At 38.5% G+C, this 20,065-nt stretch overlaps 4 protein-coding genes across 12 annotated transcripts; 1 reads left to right on the top strand and 3 right to left on the bottom strand.

Moving 5' to 3' along the window:
- Window positions 1-1,765: 1,765 nt before the first annotated feature.
- LOC103970135 (uncharacterized) lies at window positions 1,766-3,656 on the top strand. The gene is made up of 2 exons (XM_009383796.3): window positions 1,766-2,003; window positions 3,418-3,656. Exons 1-2 carry the CDS (start codon window positions 1,913-1,915, stop codon window positions 3,549-3,551), a joined length of 225 nt encoding a protein of 74 aa, XP_009382071.1. The 5' UTR covers window positions 1,766-1,912; the 3' UTR covers window positions 3,552-3,656.
- A 394-nt stretch (window positions 3,657-4,050) lies between these two features.
- On the bottom strand, window positions 4,051-11,767 carry LOC135584820 (uncharacterized). 9 transcript variants are annotated; one of them, XM_065177466.1, is made up of 5 exons: window positions 11,337-11,767; window positions 10,679-10,721; window positions 8,268-8,368; window positions 7,985-8,058; window positions 4,051-7,892 (listed from the first exon to the last, which is right to left on the bottom strand). In XM_065177466.1, exon 5 carries the CDS (start codon window positions 7,648-7,650, stop codon window positions 4,486-4,488), a length of 3,165 nt encoding a protein of 1,054 aa, XP_065033538.1. In that variant the 5' UTR covers window positions 7,651-7,892; window positions 7,985-8,058; window positions 8,268-8,368; window positions 10,679-10,721; window positions 11,337-11,767; the 3' UTR covers window positions 4,051-4,485. The 9 variants fall into 9 exon arrangements, with proteins under 9 accessions (XP_065033538.1, XP_065033542.1, XP_065033540.1 ...); XM_065177470.1 differs by having other exon boundaries at window positions 4,051-7,837; XM_065177468.1 differs by having other exon boundaries at window positions 8,268-8,364.
- Window positions 11,768-11,908: 141 nt separating this feature from the next.
- On the bottom strand, window positions 11,909-14,651 carry LOC135665994 (uncharacterized). The gene is made up of 2 exons (XM_065177476.1): window positions 14,279-14,651; window positions 11,909-12,294 (listed from the first exon to the last, which is right to left on the bottom strand). Exons 1-2 carry the CDS (start codon window positions 14,573-14,575, stop codon window positions 12,025-12,027), a joined length of 567 nt encoding a protein of 188 aa, XP_065033548.1. The 5' UTR covers window positions 14,576-14,651; the 3' UTR covers window positions 11,909-12,024.
- A 549-nt stretch (window positions 14,652-15,200) lies between these two features.
- Window positions 15,201-18,858, bottom strand: LOC135665995 (superoxide dismutase [Cu-Zn]). The gene is made up of 8 exons (XM_065177477.1): window positions 18,720-18,858; window positions 18,219-18,305; window positions 17,980-18,081; window positions 17,773-17,868; window positions 17,619-17,650; window positions 17,445-17,520; window positions 15,625-15,678; window positions 15,201-15,463 (listed from the first exon to the last, which is right to left on the bottom strand). Exons 2-8 carry the CDS (start codon window positions 18,292-18,294, stop codon window positions 15,441-15,443), a joined length of 459 nt encoding a protein of 152 aa, XP_065033549.1. The 5' UTR covers window positions 18,295-18,305; window positions 18,720-18,858; the 3' UTR covers window positions 15,201-15,440.
- Between the last annotated feature and the right edge of the window lie 1,207 nt (window positions 18,859-20,065).

The following is a 20,065-nucleotide window of genomic DNA, read 5'->3' as shown; positions in this document are numbered from 1 at the left end:
TATTTCTTTTTCAACAAAAGTATATTCATGATCTTCTTGGTCGTACTAAAATGCTTGAAGCCAATATTGTTATTATACTAATCTCTACAAGTGTTCCTCATACTCTATTTGATAGTGCTAATCTTAGTGACGTCATTGAGTATCGTCAAGTTGTTGATAGTGCACGGTATTTGATATTTACTTGCTTGAACATTACATATGAAGTGAATAAATTATCTTAATTTATATAAAAGTCTACTTCCAATGGATATATGTTAAATGCCTTCTTCGGTACTTAAAAGAGCACTATTGATCATGGCTTCTTTCCCTAAAAAAATTCTTCTTTGTTGCTTTATATAATTTCAGATACCGATTGGGCAAGTAATAAGGATGACAGGACATCTATTAATACTTATATTATATTTCTTGGTCACAATCTAATATCTAAGAGTTATAAGAAATATTACAAGATCTTCTACGAGGTTGAATATCGATCGGTTACTTCTACGACTATTGAAATTTATTGTATTCAATTATTGTTAAATGAATTATTTATCACAATATCTGATCCTCCATCTATATATTGTGAGAATATCGGGATAACATATCTATGTGCTAATTTTGTATTTCACTTTCGAATGAAGCGCATAGCTATCGACTTTCATTTTGTTCGTGACAAAGTTCAAAATGGTGAGCTATGTGTCTCTCATATCTTATCTTTTGGTCAACTTGTAGATACTTTTACCAAGCCTTTGTCTCACTAGTAATTCCATATACTTCGGTCCAAGATTGGTGTCTCCGATAGGAGCACTATCTTACGAGAGTATATTTGAAAAGATATTATTGAGAAAATTAAATCATGATAAGATTATCATGATCCTCTCAATATTTTGATATTATGTTATCATGATTTTAAATCATAAAAATTATGATAACATATTGTCCTGATTCTATCAATAATAATGAAGATCATGATCTCAACGTGACCTCCTACGTTATAAAATAATATAATAAATATTTTATATTATTATTGATTGAAAAAATCATGTAATTATCATACTTTCGAATCCTTCTTTGTGTATAAAAATGTATCCATAAAATCCAACTAGTCATTTCTTCTCACAGTTACTCGAGTAATATGATCGACCCAAATTGACGTAATTATTAACCAAATGTAGTGTGCTAAAATTTAACACCTTCATGTTAGCCGTGAATCATCATATCATATCATCGTTTACTCGTAGACGAGTCTTTGTAGATTTGGATTATGTAAACAAAGTTGAATCGGGTTAATAGTTCGGTGGTTCCAAATCGAATTGAAATCGAAGTCATACCGTTTAGTTCTAATACTTAAAAATTAGTACGAAATCAATGATTCTAAATAAGTTAAATAAGTCTGTGATGTAGTGGTTAATACAATAAAATCGTTTAGATTTAAAGCCTAATAACATGAGTTTAATCTTCGTGGAGTATCTTAAAATTATTTTAATCAACTGAAACTAGTCGATCAAATTAGACCCCAAACTAAAGAATTAATATCGATGCTTCCGGAACTGTGGCACCCCGATCCAAAGGATTGTTATGAATGACCCAAATTGGCCTAATTAAGAGTAAAATGAAGTGCGTTAAGTCAATACTTTGAGAATTAGCCGTGAGTCATAGAAACCTTAGATTGTGTTCGTCGAGTTTGGATCTAATAAGCAAATCAAATCTTGTTGAAGATTCTTCTGTTCGATTGCGTTCCTTTTTGATTTGATTCGACTTAAGTTTCCTTTTCTACTAAATGGATTTCACGGATCGGGTCAGGCCCGGCGACCCGTGTCGATAAATGCACAAGTGACCACGGCGTAGCCGGGTCTTTCGCCTCCTCGACGACGAACGCCCTTCTTCTCCTCCACCGCCGTTTGCTCTTCCGTCGAAATCGCAGTTCCAGATGAAGTTTCTGGACTGGTATTTGAAGATTGCGGCGGTATCGGCGCTAATCGGGGCTTCGATGGAGCTATTCATGATCCACACCGGTTTCTGTAAAGCATCCTCCTTTCTCTTCCCCTAATCTTCTTATTTATGGATTTGTTTGCCCCTTTGCGCGTTGCTTTGTTGTTATTATTCTCCTTGGACACCCCGGGGGGGCTTATTGTTTGTGATTTCGTGGGAAAGCTGGATTTCCTAGGGCTGGAATATTTGTAGTAGAATACAACAAAGTTCGATCCTTTTGAGGAGAGTAGACGGAGAGTAGTAGTAGTATTAGCATCAGCATCTAATCAAAAAAATTGAGTTGTTTCATCGGCTTTTTTTTGCTCAAATTAGGGCATCTCTCGTGGCACTAGCAAATTAATTTAGGTTTTGAGAGGTTAAAGCGTGATCATTGATCAAAGTGCTTCATTTGCATCTATTATCTAATAGCAGCCTTCATTTGCATCTAAAACCTTAGCATACTTTTTGTGTTTCCACTCTTGTAAGAGGAATATTTGACTCATCGAACTTTTTTTTGTCCAAAGTTTTTCACTCCATTTTAAGTGTCACTTGTTTTCAAATAAAACTTTCTAGTGCATGACCATAATTTTTGCTCACCTTTGAGATTTTTTTTAACTCAATAAGACTTATCATCTTTGTTCTTTTTTTGTTTGTCATGTGCTATGGTTTTTCTCCCTTCAAATGATATCATGTGTCAAACAAAAGCCATACTCTTCCATCTTGTTATTTCAAGTGCCAATGTCGATTGAAAAGATCAAATAGGTACATGAACAAGTGTTTGTCTTTGAATAAATAGTATTTATGTACATGTCACCAAAATGAGTTGTTCTAAGTATGCAAAGTTGTTGTTGTCAAGATTTAAGATCGCCGTCGAATACCAGTTTAGGTATTATTGGTGGCACCAAGAAAAGATGAATATGGATCGGTACCAAGTTATATGGTTCGGCGTACCGATCCTTGATCGGATTAGTAAACATTGGTAGGTATCTTTTTCTTTCTTTTTTTTTGACATAAAAATCGATATTGTGAACAAAAATATTGAAGGGAAATTGTTTGGGGACAATCCAAAATTCCAAAATCCATATTCATGGAAATGGTCTTTATTTACGATGGAGAATAAGCATGAGATCACTTTGATTAAGCTTCGACTGTGTATCGTGACAGTATCTATTGTTCTTTCCGCACTTCATGGTTTCAAGCCAACTTAAGCTTGGATGATAAGTTGGGGCTTTATGGTCTTGTTGTTGTTGTGGTTGTATCATGTGTATCGACATTTTGTGTGCTGCCATTGTTGTTGTGGTTGTATTGACTTGTGCATGACAAATGATGCCGTTTTATGTGTTATTAGATTCACTATTGTTTGTTCTTCATGTATTGACTTGTGCATGACAAATGATGCCGTTTTATGTGTTATTAGATTCACTATTGTTTGTTCTTCATGCACCATCTCGGTATTTTTGGCAGACGACAAGGTCACCGTGCTGGAGTCGGAAAAACGTGCCTGGGAGAGCTCTGAAGAAGCTCAAGCCATCAGAGAAGCTCTTAATCCTTGGAGAAAACATATGACGAATAAGCAAGAAGATCCTCACGAGTGCTGAGATTGAGATTCTGTAGCAGTTTGTTGGTGAATGTTATTTTTCTTCTGCAGGACATCACAACCACTTTTTGTTTCTGTTGGAAGAGCGATACGATCATTTGTGATATTTGGTATCGGGCATAACTTAACAGGATAAGATCCAGTCTTGGATTTAAAATGTGAGTAGCAGTAAAATGTAACATAAGGAAGGAAGGGCCCACACTCTGTTGCAATTCTCTCTCGATGTGGGATGGATAGAAATGGGAGATAATAATTATATATCCCTGGTTGGCGTCCTGCATCATATAGCCGCCCAGGATTGTGTTTATGGATTCGTGGCGACATCTGATCTCTCTCCGTAAGCTTACATTAGCTTGAGGTAGAACCAAAAAAGAAATGTGTCTTGAATCCCACACGACCAGCGCCATTCAAGGAGAGGAGATATATATATATTATAAGAAGAAATGCCAGACCGCATAAAGTGAAGCAGATTGAGACGAAAGTAATGACTAAGTCGAAGCTAAGAGCAAACTTTAAATATTTTTCTGATCTGAGTTACCTAGATTAGATTGCAACAGTCGGAGGAGATTACACGCCTACAGAGGATGAATGGATGAAAAAGCATCATCTGCAACATCCATTAGCTGGCAGCTTCTTGCACACCTCGCGAAAATTCGGTTACTCTGGCTTGTGTTCACATAGGAGCATAGTGAACTATGAGACTTGATTACAAACTCAACAGAACAGAGGTTCCCATGCATTGTGCGGACTTTCCTCACACAGGCACCCATGTGTAGACATGGAATCACCAACCTGCAGTAACCCTGCACTGCAGTTCAAGGTTTCCATAAGCTGCTGAAGGTACCCAAGTTGATCTCTTTAACCAAGTACCCAAGGTTTCCATAAGCTGCTGAAGGTACCCAAGGTTTCCATAAGTTGCTGAAGGTAACCGAGTATCATGCGGAGTCCGAGATAAGTAAAATGTCAGGTATAGATGCAGTATCCAGCTCCCAATAACCACGAAGTTTCCCTCCTCTTTCGTTTGTCAGTCGGAATGAAGGTATCTTATGAGAGAATCTAGTATATTCATTGGCTGGTACATCCATGGTCACAGCTTTTCCTTCGTTTTCATGTTTGAAAACGGCTCTATAACCATCAACCTTTGTCAAAAGTCGAACTTTCAGGCCAGCATCGGTGCATTCAGAAATTTCCACCACATCATACTCACAGTTTTGCCAGTCTGAACGGCTCCATCCAGCACTCCAGTTCTTGTATACAGCCCAAATCTCACCATGGCATGGAAGAATGTCATATCGGTTTCTTCTGGCACTTGGTTTGGCCTGCACAAGATGAGAAAACATACCCATGTTCTCAAATGCCACACTCTGCTGTTCCACTTTAAATGTACCACATGCAACCGGCATTCCCTCTTGTATCCAGTGTGCCTCCTCCTCTGAAACAGGACAGGCCTCAAGCCATGCTATATGCACTTTATGATATTCTAACTCAACTTTCTTCACCCATCCATAGTAATTGGGATACTGATCTATTTCACTGTATAATGCCCAAATCTGACCACGTTGGACATTTTCTATTGACTTCCCCTCATCAAAATTGTGAAATTCTGCTTCAGGATATTCAACGACAAGGGGGCTCGACGATGACATTGGAGATGAATTTTCATTTTCAGCAGAATTATCATGGATATCAGCAGCATCTAACCTGTCTTCCTCTCTTATCACTACTTCAGGCTGCTTTGTATCATTTTGTGCATGCTTCCAAGCTTCTGATTGCTGGCGTCCACCAGCTTGATATAGTTCTGCATGAGTAACATCCTTCATTCCAGGTTCCACCTCATTGTCTGTGGACTTGAAACATGAAACATGAGATTCACTCAAATTTCCAACTCCACTTGTACCGCCACCAAGACTAACGGAAGGAAATGACTCTGAAAAGTCAGTAGGAAGAGATGCTGGATCAAGCTCCAGACAACCTTGAGGAATACCTTCTTTTTCGGTCCCATTCAACCTGTAAGAAGGGATACCGTGAGAAAATCTAAGTATTTCATTAGGGGGTATCATATATGGAGCCATAGCCATCTCCTTTGCTCGCATGAACAAGCTCACAAAACCTTCTATCTTAACCAAGGGAATCACGCTGATTCCAGCATCCACTGCAAAATCTGAAAGTACTTCTATAACTTCATATTTATACAGCCTATGATTGCCAGCATCAGATCTCCACCCAGCATTCCAGTCCTTGAAGAGAGCCCAAACCTCGCCATTTCTAGGATATATATCATATGAGTTCCTTCTTTTCCCCTTTTCCCAAGACACAATATGTGAGAACATCAGATGATCTTCAGCAAACTGTGTGGATCCTAGTATATAATTCCCACAACCAACTGGCAATTCCTCACCGGACCAGACTGTCTCAACTTCATTTAAGGGATTATGCTCAAGCCAAGTTATCCGCAACTTGAAATGTGGGGCATGTACATGACGAATTCGTGCATAGAATCGAGGCATTCCATCAAGATTATCGTAGAGTGCCCATATCTGATCAACTGAAAATTTATTTACATGCCTAAGTTTTTCAAAGTCGTAAAATTCTGGATCAGGATATGTCAATGTATCATGTTCAGGTGAGGTCTTAGATCTGGAATCAATGCTAGACTCCGCTGCAGGCCCTAACTTCTCTTCCGTGCCTGTATCTAGTTTGCTTTCCCCTGTTGGATCTACATTAACACCTTCACTTCCATTTAGTGGTTGCTTTTCGGAGGCATCATCTTTGTAAATGTTCTCCATTTTATCATCACCAAATTCAGTGGCTTTGACACTCGAAGTCACCCCATCGGTATCAGCATGGGACGATCCTGCATGCCCATCAGCACTACCTGATGACTCACCTCTCCACTTTTTGTAACTAGGAGAATTTATAAAGTCATCATCATCTTCGCTTCCGACTTCACTATAATTAATATTCTGCTTAAGCCTGGTTGACCTACGTGGTGCAGACGATGAAGAATACTGCTTTGCTTGAGGGCCATCTACCTCAATAGCTATGTCTTCTTCAACATCAGTGCTATCTGATTCACTGGATTCCACAGCCACCTTTCTGCTCCTCTTCAGATTAGCATTGGCAGTTGAAGGCTTAGCAGTCTTCCCTCCTTCATTCATTTGCCTGGGGTTCTTTTCCTCGAACTGAACCTCATTACTTGCAACACCTTTAACATCCATTCTGTCATCTGTAGCCATGTTTGCCATGTTTGTAGGTCCACCTCCATGCCCAAAGGGGGCCCATGGTCCTCCACCAACACCACTCTTAAGCCCTGTACTAGAAGAGGCATTTCCAGATTGACTTTGCAGGTTAACATTATTAGCTTGCTGAACTGGAATCTGATGATGTGAATTTCCAACGTTGTTCCAGGATTGACCAGACTTTACCCCAGAAGGCGCAGCTTCTGCATTCAAATCATATGCAATGAAGGGCTTCGAACAATGCTGACAGCGGAGAGTTTTGTTCAATATGCTAAGGTAGTACTGGTATCTCATGCTGCAATTAGGACAAATAGTCCAGAATGTATTGGCAGTAGCAAAAGCTGATGGTTGCTGCTGTTGCTGATTTAGGCCATTAAAAGACACTGCACTGAAATTGCTTCTAGCATAAAAGCTGTTCCTCATCTGTGGAGCAGGCTGCCTGGAAGAGGCAGTTCTGATATTAACATTCATTTTAACATCATAGTGTTGTCGTGTTAGTCGATCGGACAGAATCTTATGTGCTTCTCCAATTAACTTGAAGGCAGCCTCAGCACCTGCAAATTGGTTTTTATCAGGATGAAGTAAAAGTGCAAGCTTTCGGTACTGTTTCTTGATAGATGAGTCATCTGCTGTTGGCTCTACTTGCAGAATCCCATACCAGTCCATCTCTCCGTTAATTTTAGCATCAGCAGAGCAATGAACTTCACAGACAGTTAACATATGAGAGATGTTCTCAAGCTCTGGAAAGAGATGCTGGGCCTTCCGAGCAATCTTAAGTGCCCCAATGAAATCTCTACTTTGCATCTTCTTTTCTGCAACTTCCCTCGCTCTGATAGCCTCTTCTTTATTACACTCCATCATGTAATAGAAATGACAGAACACACTTGTACTGCCAGATTGCGCTTGATGATTTTCCACTCTTGAAAATCTATATACAAAAAAGATCACGACTCCTCTTCTTGCTCAGGTTTCGACGCAAAGCATAGCAAAGAGCAATCCTCATTTAATTTTAATTCCTTTCAAGACAAGCTTCTTCTCTGGTAGATCACTGCAGACAGTAGGCCATCAACAATACTCACCACAATTTAATGAAATTGATGTACCTGAATACAGTACCAGAACTTTATATAACAATAAGAGATTGTCAAATACAAGGGTTCGCCAAAAAGCCAATATGTAACTTCCGAAATCTTACATTTCATCCAATTTTAGAAGCTTCGAGGCCAATTTTCCTGATGAAATTATATTAGCAAAGGTCCAAGCAAAAACCTGCAGTATAAGACCATGTCTGTAATTTTCTTTCAAAAACAGTGATATCATACACGTTATTCTTATGCTACAGCTCAAAACCATTTTATCTATAAATGAAGTCATTATACCTGTGTTATTTTTTTAGAATTTATTAATCTTATTTCTATTTTTTTAGTTTTCAATCTTAACCAAAAGCCATCTCCATAATTCATGTATCATAAAAGTACCTTGTTAATACAACTTGCATGGACAAAACTATGCTGGATTGATCTTTTATGGCTTCATGTAGGTATGTAATGTAACAATGAGGATATATACTTTTGGCTGCCTACATACAAATGGTTAACACACTTCAGCATGTTAAATGTTATGTTAATCATATTTCCTATTCTCTATTGAAACAACATAATCTTTATTGAATGAGAGACAAACATTTAAAAAACTTGGATTAAAAAACTAACAAGGACTTTGAGCATATTTTACCAACATGCAATGAATTGCTTAATATTAAACTATTGATCAAATTTATCTTGCTTAACTATGGATTGTTGTGCAATCAAACTATATGCTTGGATTTAAGAAAATACCATCATGCGTTTGAAATTAATCCCCTGGATTTTGATCGATCAAAATAATATCATTAGCATACGACATGCACCAAGAAATTTTATTAATTTTACCTAGCAAGTTCACCAAATATTAGTGCAAAAAAATGACTTAAAAGTGATGCTTCACATAAGCATGTAGCTCTACCAAGCTCACTAAATACTCCTATTGTTCTAACATTATTGAAAACTCCATTGTACATATCATTTATCACCAATTTAATTATTAGATACAAATTCTTTTTTACAACACACGTTGTATTCCTGGGAATTAGTACAATTTTAAACTTTTTCTATGTCAATAATAACCACTTGCAACTTTTTACCTATATATATATTTTTCCATTGAGGCCAATTAATAAATAACATCTATAATATATCCTCCTAGGCATGAAATCCAACATGATTTTCAGAAAAAACATGCTTCATATCTTAATTTTTGTTCAGTCATCCTTACAAAGTTTCACAGTATTACTTGTTGTCCTAAATATGCTGCCATTAGAAAGACATTTAATAACACCCTATTCTTTTAAATTGGCATCCAGAAAAACTTCCCATTCACCAGGGTTTTTTTAACTTTTTTTAATAATTTAATCATCTGAATTATCACCAAATCTTCTAAGCTCTTCCAAACCTCCATATACACAACATTTTATTTTTACTCGAGTATTTTTATCCTCTTCAAAACATTATTTACCTTACGTGTCCTAGTTTTTGAACAAATCTATAATTTAGTCTTATTACTCTTTCTTACCAAAAAAATAGGGCATTTGTTAAATAATTTATCTATCTCTCCTTAATCTCAATTCATGTACAAGCAACCTTTAGTCTTCAATATCATGCATCTAATAATAACTAAATTCCCCTTCCCCTAACTCTAGCAAGTACATATGTATGTCCCATGTCTTTAACCCCTTACTATAAACTTTTAACTTTCCTACACTCAATTTCAGCTGCTATAATATATATCTTCTACAATTCTCCCTATATCTACAACTCTACTAACATCTACAGCAAAATTTCTTTGTAATAAGTGTTTTTTAAGCTTCATTACAGCATCAAGCCTCCATATATGCACTAACCTTATGTATACGCTCTACGGTTCTGCTAATCTAATTAGCTGTCAAAGTCCACACAGCCTACTAGGTCTGCAGTTTGCCTTAAGCAAGTGTACATAAGAGGAAAATATTTCAAGGTCGAGCAAGAAGAGAGGAAGAAAGAACCATCAAAAGCGAAGGAGAGACAGGAAAACTAATGATCAGCACTAACTATTAATGATGTCACAGCCATGAAGCTACAGCTAATGATCCATACATCATAATTTCACCTTCCTCGAGCACCCCGAACATCCTTAACAGCCATGAAATCTGATAAGTCCCTAGGTATCTTTTCTAACGTTGCAATATAGAGATTAAAATAAGATGATTATTGAAGGCCAAAATAACAAACCTATAACATAAATAATGAAATAAATCCTGAAGATCATCTGCCATTGCCTCATCAGCTTATTTGTGCCTTTGAGGTGCACATTGTTTCCTACAACAAAGGCTATCATCCCCTTTTATCCAAGCACTAGTGAAATTCTATGGTTTACGTCAGTTGCACGTGCTGCAACTGCAACAAATAAGGTCGAGTTTTTTACCTGCCTATTGACAGTAATCTTCAATTTAGTTATGAAGCCTTATAGGAAGCTGCAACAGATATATAACTCCAGAAAAAAAACAAGGTAGATAATCATTACACGACAAAACAACACAATATGAGTTTAACATTAGAATCACACTCTTACAATCTGCTAATAACTTGTTTCACTCCAAAGAAAGGTCAGTTCAATCTTTTGAAAAACGAGAAAAGAAAGCTTACAGCACAAGCTACATTATGGCCCTGAGGTATTATGTAGCTTAGAAGATTAGGATAAAGAAAAACCACAGCCATCCAGGCACTGAGCAGAAAGTCAACTAGAAAGTTTAACACTTAAAAACTACAAAATGTCATATTCTCAGTAGCAAAGAACAGTACAAGACCCTTATCACCTGCCCGCATCAAAATCCAGCTATAAGTCCGAAAATTCAGAACCTGCAGAACAAGAACCATAAGCAATCATTGTGGGCTCTCTTATGACAATGATATCGTGGCTAGAAGTCCAAAATTTTGTTCTAGACTCTCTTGAGATTATGGAAAAATGAGAGCTACAAACAATCATGTCACACTTTCTTGTAACAATGATAGCTGTCATCAGCAAAACAGACAAAAAGTAGAGCAAATACATGAAATGATTAGCTAAATTGATAGTCCAATATCTCGCGCAATCTCCATTGGGGTATAAAGTCCAAAATAATCGATAACAACTGACCTAATACAGAACAAGATCAGTCAACACAATCGCTTGGATCCCAAAAACAGCTACATAAGTCGCACTTCATTCTTTTGGCAAGCAGAAACCATATATTTAAGAGTCGAAAAACCAAACACCCATTCTTACTCAACAAAATCGTAGAGAGAATAAACCGCTACCAAAAAATCTCAACACCACGAGAAAGATATCCAACTCCATCAAAACCCTAACAGTAAATAGCAACGACATAAAACAAAAGCCCTACTCCACGAGCTACAATCCTTCGAAGAAACCAAAATCGTAAATCCTTCCCACATCCGGAATCTCGAACCGTGAACGGGAGAACAGGATTTTACCCGGGTTGCCTTGCGCCCGAAGAAGGGGCGAGCTCAGCGTCCTAACCGCGGAACGGGGAGCAATCGCGAGGGCGAAGAACTCGAAGACCGTAAGCGGAGGACAAGGGGAAGTATTCCGAGAGGTCGAGCTGAGGAGCTACGCCTCGGGGTGAATGCACCTCCGCCGGAGCCCTAACTCGGCGGCCGAGGATTTATTATTGTGGAAGGGCGAGTTCTTTCCTTACCCGTTTCGGAACTTACCCGCTCACCTGGCTGACTCGAGCAAAAGTCCCATAAGTAACCGAGAATTCCATTGGCCATCAGGATGGGGTCCGCCTCAAAGACCCGAGTCCCGCGGCGTTCCACATCTCCACAAATGATACGTTCGGGTGGTGGGTCTGCTATGTCAGACCATGTCTCTCATGGGTCCCACTCCATTCCCACGGTGACTGGACAGGTAGACAACTCGGGTACCCCGAGAGTTAGTCAGGACGCACTCGGTCCATTCATGAGAAAGCTGTGATTCTGTCCAAATAGCGCAACAGAAAAACAAAAAAGGCTGCAAAGGCTTCCATCCAAATGACAAAGGAGGATAAGTTGTAGGAGAGCATTCTTGTTATGCTCCAAGTAATTCTTTCACACTCAGGGATTGCATGTCTTGGATCACAAAACAATCACCACAAAGATGTCTCCATCATATCATATGAACCTACCGCCCTGCCATCGAGTTCATCCGCAGAGTTACTAAGTGTATGGCAGCATTAGCGGATGAGAAGGCTCCATGGAAGCTTTCCTGGAATGATACCATCTCCAAATCCTTTGCCATCTTCAGCAATATTTCGCCCAGGTCTGACTGCTGCTCCATCAAGGACTCATAGTATGAGCGTGCAGCAACCTTGCTGATCTCTGCATTAGCAGCTTCGGGACAATACTCGTCGTCCAGCCACTTGTGAAGAGTTACTCTAAGCCATTCTGATTCCTGAAGAAGCACCACATAACTGAGATTTATTGTGCTAGAACTGACAAGCAAGTAGTAGAAATAAGGGATAATGAAGCACATCGATCGTGGTCTAGGGTGTGAAGAAATGAACACTTCCATATGTCATGATTGATCGGTTTACCAAATAGTCTAGGAAAATCCAAGTGCGAATTGGAACATTTATAATTAAGATCATGCAACTTTAGGACTTAAATATAGCAGCAAAAAGAGTGGCACATTAGTGTGATGGATTAACACATTTAAGTATTCCAATACATTATCATCATAGTCAGACTATGAAGACCCGGATCGTTCATCTGGTGATGTAGATAATTGTCTTCATAAAAAACATAAGTGTGTGATATAAGAACCTAACCTTCCATATGAAAGGTTGATTCCTGCCCTTTATCACAGTATCTGGACCCACTCTCCCATGCATAGAGACAAACATGCAGATGAAATTTCTTAACATTTAGTGACTGAATATAATGCACTTCCAGGCTCCCATTCGCTGGTGCCAATTTCAGGCTTCCTAATAGCATCTCTTGTCATAAGACCTCTCTATCGTGAAGTGAATCAAATAGCTGAATTTGTTGTATATAATTATTTGAACATTATAAAACTTTGTCAAATGATAACCTGATTCACAATTCCACTGTGAGTTGCAGTGCTGTCACCTTATTGCTGCTCCACCGAAGGTGGACGATACACCCTATAAAGAGGCCTTGTCACTAACCAAGAACTAATGCTTGTCAAATTTTGATTGCTTTACCAAAGACTAGAACTCTTTCCTGCCACCGTAGAATCGAGAAAATATATCCCACAACAGGAAAAAACCCACAAAGTGAAAAGGCTAAATTACATGAATTGTCCTTCAACCATTGATGTTGTTTTGAGGTGGTCTTAAATTTTTTTTTTGACTTAATAGTACTGTAACAATCAAATCTTTGATTTATTCTAATATAATCAAATCAAACCTAAGTTCTCTGGTTGGCTTGGATCAAATAGTCCATATGGCAGAATAAATATTTTTTTTTTCCACGATAGAGAGCATCTCAGGACATCTTCGGTAACCATGGACTAGACCTTCAGGGAGTTGCTTGAGGAACTTTGTAAAGGTGGAGAAGGCATCAGTGAGAACCACTTGCTTGAAGCTCTTAGAGTTGGCCTTGGTGGGGCTGGCCCTCCTTGATGAGGTGGAGGGGGCCAAGGCTGTTACTGACTCTGAGCTTATTGTTGTCATGGGTGAGACAGACAAGGTCGGAGGAGACGTAAGAGTGGGCAACGAGGGAAATGATGAGCAAAGTAGCGGTCTGCTCCAATGAGGAAGAAAATGCTCTCCTTTTAGGCAATGAGGGGTGGCTGAGGGGGATTTTGCCTTTGCCATTGCTGAACGGATGGCAATAAAGGAGACACGGATGAGCGAGTAGACATTTCTTGTGTAGTGGTCGAGCTAGGTGAACAACTTCTTGAAGATGGTGACAAGGATGATGGCGAAGACCAGACGGACAAGGTTGTAAGGACACCATCTGACCTCCCTTTCCCTTCCCCGTCCTTAATGTTTCTGTTACCCTTCTTCCTACAGGTCTTCTTGTCCCTCGTCTTGTACAAAACCTCCACCGACCAAGTCCTCTTCTTTTGCTTCTGCTCCTAATAATAAAATTCACTTGACGTCGCTGATGTTGCATTGTCAGAGGCCTGGTAGCAATTGTGTGCTACAACTAAGATGCCCTTCGATCTGACCTTACTAAACAAAAGTAGCGTGCAGGACACCCCGCCGCCGCTCCCCTCCCCTCCCCAGTTCTAAATATTTGACTTTTAAATGGTTCTAACATCTAAAAGTTCCTTCAAAGCGGTAAGATCAAAATTGCTTATTATTCTTCTTCAGCATTCCACGTTCGCTTCCAGTATTTGAAGAATTGTTCGACTCGGCACAAACTGAAGACAGCAAATAAAGAATCAATAGGAAGAAACGAAGGCGAACCTGTAAAGCGTTCGAAGGGGTCAACCAAGCTTCGGGGACCCTAAGTTCCTGGACCGGGGCTTCCTCGGCCTCCTCCTCATCCGGGGGTCCAGCGGCGGACGCGGCGAGACGGAGTGGGCGAGGTTGGGGATTTGGGGCGCAGAGCCATCGATGGGTGAGGAATTGGGGCTTTCGGTAGACGACGCCGCTTCTAAGCTTGGAAGCGGAGGCGAATTTGGTAGGCGGAGAAGAGAGAAGCGAAGGGTCCTCTACGGGCGTCGGCGAGATGCCCATCGGATGCAAGATCCAGCATCCCATCCCGATGAGCTCCGAGTTGAGGACGTTATGTGACACCTATCAGCTAATAGTGCGAGTACTGATCGGTGAACATCGGTTGGCCCCACCCTTGCTTGTGAACGGCGGTGAGAGATTTTGGTATGGGTTTTCATTCATCGGTCGATCCACTAAGTCCTGCACCGCTCTAACGTAAATATTTCCTTGGAATTATAATTATTATCGGCATTAAAGAACATGCATACGAGTCGTTTGATGCATTTGATATGCAAGCATTTACTAATAGCTTGCAAAATTTAAAAAATTAATCATAATATTTTGATTTGATGACCCAAAATCAGAATTTATAATGGCACAGGTTCTAAGTATTACTTTATGATTCCTCATCAACCCATGTTCCTTTTTGTGGCTAGATAAATATAAACAAGTTCATGATTAATAGTATAGTCTACTCAAAAAAGAGTCACTGATTGAGATTTCAGGTTACTATGGCTCTGATATGTCTTGAGAGAATTAATTCATCGGACTTTTAGAGCATAAAGTAACCACTAAGATAATGTACGATAAACAAAAAATACGAGAGCCCATCAAAATATATCAGGTTTAGAACCACACAAGCACTTCGCCATATGCTGGCAGCACAAACAAGAAAGGCAAAGAGGAAGCAACATCACATAATAATCGCAAAACGAAGTTAATGCAAAACGCACCTCACTGCTACAGCATAAGTATACACTGCATAAGTTTGTTGCTTATTAACCATAATAATGCTAATAAGGAAAAGGAAGCATAGGAGTTCCAGGCTAATGCCTCTCTTGATTAATTGTGTGCTGCAGAGCATAACAAAGCATTCCCTCCACTCACAGACTACTGGAATTCTACAACTAGCTCAACCTTGGAGTCCAATAATCCCTAGAAAAAGAGCCAATTGGAAAACAAAGAAAGTTAATATAAATATAAAAATTAGAGGTATAATTGAGATCGCAGTTTGCAAAATTGGAATGAGCAAGGACATGGATAAACAAATAGACAAGAAAGAAAACAGCTGAATCAATTAGAACAGTAAAACTCACCGCAGGCAACCCTTCCACCAGCATTTCCAGTGCTTTTGCTCAGCTCATGTCCACCTATAAAAGAGCACAAAGCTTGTCACAGCAAATTTGCTCAACTATACCACATGTATGTCAGATGGAATTCGCATTCCTTCTGACATGAGCTGCACCATGGGAGCAACATTGCCGTGCCTCAGTCCAACCAAATTAGTACACAATATAACAAGCAAACATGTCAGACTGCAAGGTGCATGGAGCTTAGCCATGAATCAAAAAGGGATCCTTTGATCTTAGATAGGTAAATTTTCCCTCATATATATGTGTCTACATGAAATTTGGAGCTATAAAATATAGTAAAAATAAGACATGATTCATGGGGCTGTATAAGACATTATCACAATGAAGAGAAAACATCAAATTCCTTGTGCAAGATAGGCACTATATAAAGAGGGCATCGTCTTGGTCTTCCATCTTTCAAGTAAATGCTATAAATCGCTAACCTAGATATATATCTATAGATATATGGGAAAATTTCAAGATCTGAAGAGTGACAGTTTAATAGCACGTGGTATCAACTAATTCCAACAGTAAACACTCATCCATAACGGCATAATTCAAGGCTGACAAAAAATTGACTGATTTATGGTCCTTATAGCATAAAAATGGTCAGCATCAATTAGAACCAATCAAACTCAACGAGTTTGATGATTTTGGCGAATTGCATACTTAATAGCCTCTGGAGAAGTAAAAGATGAGGCCACTTGTATGTAAAAAAGAGAAGAGGGAACCCCATATAAAGCAAAGAAGATAAAACTTTGTTATAATTGCAAAACAAAGAGGATGCTACCACTATTGCATTATCAATTCTTCACAGTTATCATATTTATCATCGCCACCAATGCTGCAATTTTTGTTGCTCACAAAAAGGTGTAAGGATGAGAAAGGCAGTAAGACACACTAATTTGAGGAAACAAGGATGCCAGTAACAATATCTAAAGATGCAGAAATTATCCAAAATCACACAGGTATCCTCTCCAATTAAAATATATTTTTCTTTATTTACTTTTTAATTATCTAACATTTTACCAGCATGGTGATCAAAGGAACAACGAAGTCATTCAAACATCAATTATTTAAAATTTTATATTCCATTTCTGTGTTTTTCTTCAAAATACATAATATTTTTAAATTTCATGAATTTTATTATTTATGTTTTGTTATTTTATGATTTCATATTTTATTTTTAAAATAATCATTCCAGTCAATCCTGACAATCTAATCCAACAAATGATTACTTCGACAATTAATTATCATTACAAATATGTGTCCTAGAATCATATTAACAAACATTTAACCCAAAGAAAGAATTAACAGTCAATGATTTTCATCCCATCGATGACAGCTCTGTGCAAAGTAGAAACATATTTATGCTATGTTGCCTAAACAGGCCTAGTTGCTACCATTGTGCTTGGTTAAAAATCACAATGGCAGGAGAAAGTAATTATGACTTGTTACTGCTCTTGCCTATGGTCACTCATGCTCAAGTACAAGTGTCATGCCAGCACACGCTGTTCTTCCAAACCGTGCTCAAAACTTGTCATGAAATGAAAATTCATTCATAATCCTATACCAAAGTGTTTGAGATGTTTAAGAAGCAAAAAGTAGAACAAAAACATGAGGTTTATATTTTCTTCTAGTGCAGCAAAAAGAAAAATAGCTGGAAAATGATATACAGAAACAATCATTGTTCAAACATCAAAGTAATATCAGACGATGCTTTTCAAAATGGACAAACTATCAACCATGATATTAACATTACTGTTTGAAAAAGTAAATATTACCTTTTCCAAGATCATCAGGATCAGCATGGACCACAACGGCTCTCCCGATAATCGAATTTGGTCCAGAGAGGGGAATCTGCAATGTAGAACAATGCCGCAGACTTCGGTAAGCAAAATATGGATCGTTTCATTTTGAAGAATATTTTTTTAAAAAATGTAGATGCAATACATCACCTGGTTATCAACTTTGGAAATGGTAACAGTACCTGAAGAATCAAATCTAATATATTAATAAACTAATACATCCAGAACATTCACCATAGGCAATGACTGCCCAGGACATACCAACTTTCTTTTTGATACAGATAATAAAGAGAGTATTAATTACCATCCTCCCCAGCAGTCACATTCCCCAGATCACCAGCATGGCGATTGTCATCTTCAGGGGCACCGTGTTCCTTCCCAACAGGATTAAAATGTGGCCCTGGAAGACAGAAGAACATCAGGAGAAGCAAGAAAATGTAAGTACTTAATCCTAAGACTTATTTTAAGTAAGATCATTGATGTCCGATAGGAAAAAGGAAATGGTCATTACCAGTTGACATGCAACCATTGGTGGTGTCACCAAGAGCATGAACATGGAAGCCGTGAAGTCCAGGCTTAAGGCCAGAGATGGATCCAGTAACTGTGGTTGGACCTGCAACAAGGGTTCAATCTCCCGAAATAAGATCTGGTTCCCAAAGCAATATCGACGGAAATGACAAAAGAAAACCATAAACCTAGCTTTGAAAAAGACTAGCACGGAGTTGACAACGAGCCCACGAAATATCTCACCATCTCCTTCTTGGCTGAAGTAAATGGTGCCCTTAACATCCTCACTGCCACCAAGAACAACAACAGCCTTCACCATTTTCTTGTGTTCTGCACATCAGGACATCCAAAAACAAGGAAAGGGAAAACATCATCACACAAGCAAATGAACACAATCAAACCAGCATAAACGAACAATCGATCAACCACGAACACATCATATCACGCCAGGATGTTAGAATCGCAGCTATAGAAGCGGCAAAAACCGGAGCCGATAAAGTCAGAAAACCCCAAGTCCGAAGAAAACAACCAGATCGGGAGACCCGCTGAAAACCAGTACTGGTCGAGCTACAGAGAGAAGAAGGCGAAATCTCCGAGGGACCAGATTCACCTCACGCGACCCCTTCGATCACAAAAAATGAGAAGAACCAGATCGAACGAAAAACAAGGTCGATCGAACCTAAAGATAAACAAGGTCGATCGAAGAAAAAGATGAAGGCGACATCTGCAAGAGATCGGATTTACCTCAGGCGACCCCTCCGAAACGAGAAGACGATAACGAGAGGAGGAAGACTCGAGAAGTGGTGTGCGTTTTGGGAGGGGGGGGGTCGGTGGTACCGGCCACCATTAAATATCGGCAATAATGACCAAAGAAGAGGATAAGTTAACCCCATGGTGAGAATAAACTTACATTTCTCACCAAATATTAAGGATCATAATAAAATAAAATAAAAACTATTTATTTTTTATCATTATAGTTTAAAATAAAATATTATTATGAACTATATTTTTAAATAATTAAAAAATAACAATAAATCTCCTAATTAAAAGACATCTAAAGAGCAAATACTTTTGACCACTACTAATTATGATTCATATATAGCTAATTTCAGTTTAAAACACACAAAATTACAGATAAACTAAATATTCTTAACATTATTACACTCAAGAGGAGAAATTTTTAAATATTATTATTGTTATTGTCAATTTGAGTGTAATTAGCCGTTAATTATTAGTCAACTAATAAAAGTTAACCATAACATCATATATATGTAAGTCCCTAATTGTATAAGATTGTATACATTGAACTTAGAGATTGAGGGTAAGTATGAACATCTATAAATATAAAATTCTATATGACTCTAATCATCCATCTATAGGATCAAAGGGCAGTGTAACAGAAATAAAAAGCCTGGGAGGTGAACGCACCTGCGGTAATCTCATCACAATTTAATACTGTTGTGGATCCACCCATCAGCCCTCGTGAAACGACTGATAGTGGGTTTCAGGTGTGAACGGAATCTCCAGCTACCTCCGGTGTGCCCTATCGAGTGTGATGAGAGCAAAGACCTTCTCGTGTTTTTTATGCCCTCGGATGTGTGTGCAGGTCAAAACAAATGAAGAGAAGTCTTTGGCAGAAGGCAATTTGAAGATGTACGTTTGTATTGTCGCGTTGTCTCCGATGACATCAATTTTAGATTTATGTTTAATTATGAGTACAAATTAGCCTCATATGTGTAGGATTATTACATAAAATGCATCTTTGATGAGATCTTGAGAGAGAAAATATATACTATTGTTGTGGACTTGAATGTCTTCACCGAAGTGTTTACCGTAGAATAAGTAGCATGATGATGGAGAAGGGAAAGAGATCGAATCGTTTTGTCCATCACTTCTTGATTGTTGGAATGATGGACCGATGATGATCATGATGATGATGATAAGCTTTAGGCTCCCAACTTTATCTTCCATGGTCATCTCGGAATCGAGTGGACTTGGCCATCATTTCAAAATCATTCATTTTTATACTTAAAATATTTTATAATATAAAACTATTATAATTTTATTTTTTTAATTTTACAAATTAATGT

This window comes from Musa acuminata, unplaced genomic scaffold, assembly GCF_036884655.1.
Source record: "Musa acuminata AAA Group cultivar baxijiao unplaced genomic scaffold, Cavendish_Baxijiao_AAA HiC_scaffold_1057, whole genome shotgun sequence".
Lineage (NCBI taxonomy): Eukaryota > Viridiplantae > Streptophyta > Magnoliopsida > Zingiberales > Musaceae > Musa > Musa acuminata.
The sequence above is the reverse complement of the archived record's forward strand: the minus strand, read 5'-3'. Positions and strand labels throughout refer to the sequence as shown.